General features: G+C 25.8%; 1 protein-coding gene across 1 annotated transcript, besides 1 other annotated feature; it reads right to left on the bottom strand.

Annotated features, from left to right (window-relative positions):
- Positions 1-93: 93 nt before the first annotated feature.
- Positions 94-504, bottom strand: EHI_111330 (uncharacterized protein; the record flags this gene model as incomplete). Its single annotated transcript, XM_001914611.1, has 1 exon — positions 94-504. One exon carries the CDS (start codon positions 502-504, stop codon positions 94-96), a length of 411 nt encoding a protein of 136 aa, XP_001914646.1.
- Positions 505-689: 185 nt separating this feature from the next.
- Positions 690-1005: a repeat region.

Here is a 1005-nt window from a genome sequence, read left to right as displayed (position 1 = left end):
CATATTGTTCTAAATTGTTTTTCTAATGAAAGAAGTTTAACTAATGAACTCCATTGATTAATCATTGTTTTATATGCAACATCAAATACTGTTTCATTTTTTTATTGCTTTAATATTATCTCCAATAATTTTTAATCTTCCTACCATTTTATCTGCTAATTTCTCCGTTAATTGATCCATCCATCCACAATACAAATAAAATGATATCATAACATCTGAAATGAAAATATTTGCTACAATTGTTTCATACGTTAATTCTTCTTGATTACTTGATGATATTTTTACGACTTCTCCTAACATATTTGTAGATTTCGATCGAATAAATACAATCACACGTCTTAACGCACTCGCATAATTCTCATCTTCATGAAGTGAAAATGTATCAGATTCTTTTGGATTATTTTGAATAGCAACTCCTCGTTGTGCTGCATTTAATACTAACTGATGTAATTCTGTCAGTTCTACTGAAAAAATTTCTGTTTGTTTCAAATCAATAACATCCATCTCTGTTATTCAAAGTTTTTTTTGTTCTTTTCTTTTGTATTTCTTTCTAAGTAATTATAACTCTTTTTACTATTTCTTTATTCTTTCCTTGTTCTATTTTTATCTAACTTGAAATACAATAACATTATTTTCTTTTGTTTTTTTTCTTTTTTTTTGTTTTAAACCATCAAAACAAAAGAAAAAAAAGATGCATTACAGGAGACACCACAAAAAATACAGAAAAATAAATAACCAAAAAAGAAGAAATTCACATCAACCAAGAAAGATAAATGACAGAAGAATGAGTGAAAATAGGTATTATCTGTATGGACAGAGATACATGAATAATCACACTAACCATTACAATAATAATTATTACCATAACTATCACAACATAGATGATACAAATCGTTTCACTCATCACTTCAATTATAATCATCGTCATAAACACTTTAATAAAAATTTCAATAGAAATAAACAATATCAATATAAGAAAAACAAGTACCACAATAACACTCAAAG

The sequence above is a fragment of the Entamoeba histolytica genome, genomic scaffold (assembly GCF_000208925.1).
Source record: "Entamoeba histolytica HM-1:IMSS scf_1104750517961 genomic scaffold, whole genome shotgun sequence".
In the NCBI taxonomy this organism is placed as follows: domain Eukaryota; phylum Evosea; order Mastigamoebida; family Endamoebidae; genus Entamoeba; species Entamoeba histolytica.
This window is presented reverse-complemented; position numbering and strand designations above follow the sequence as displayed.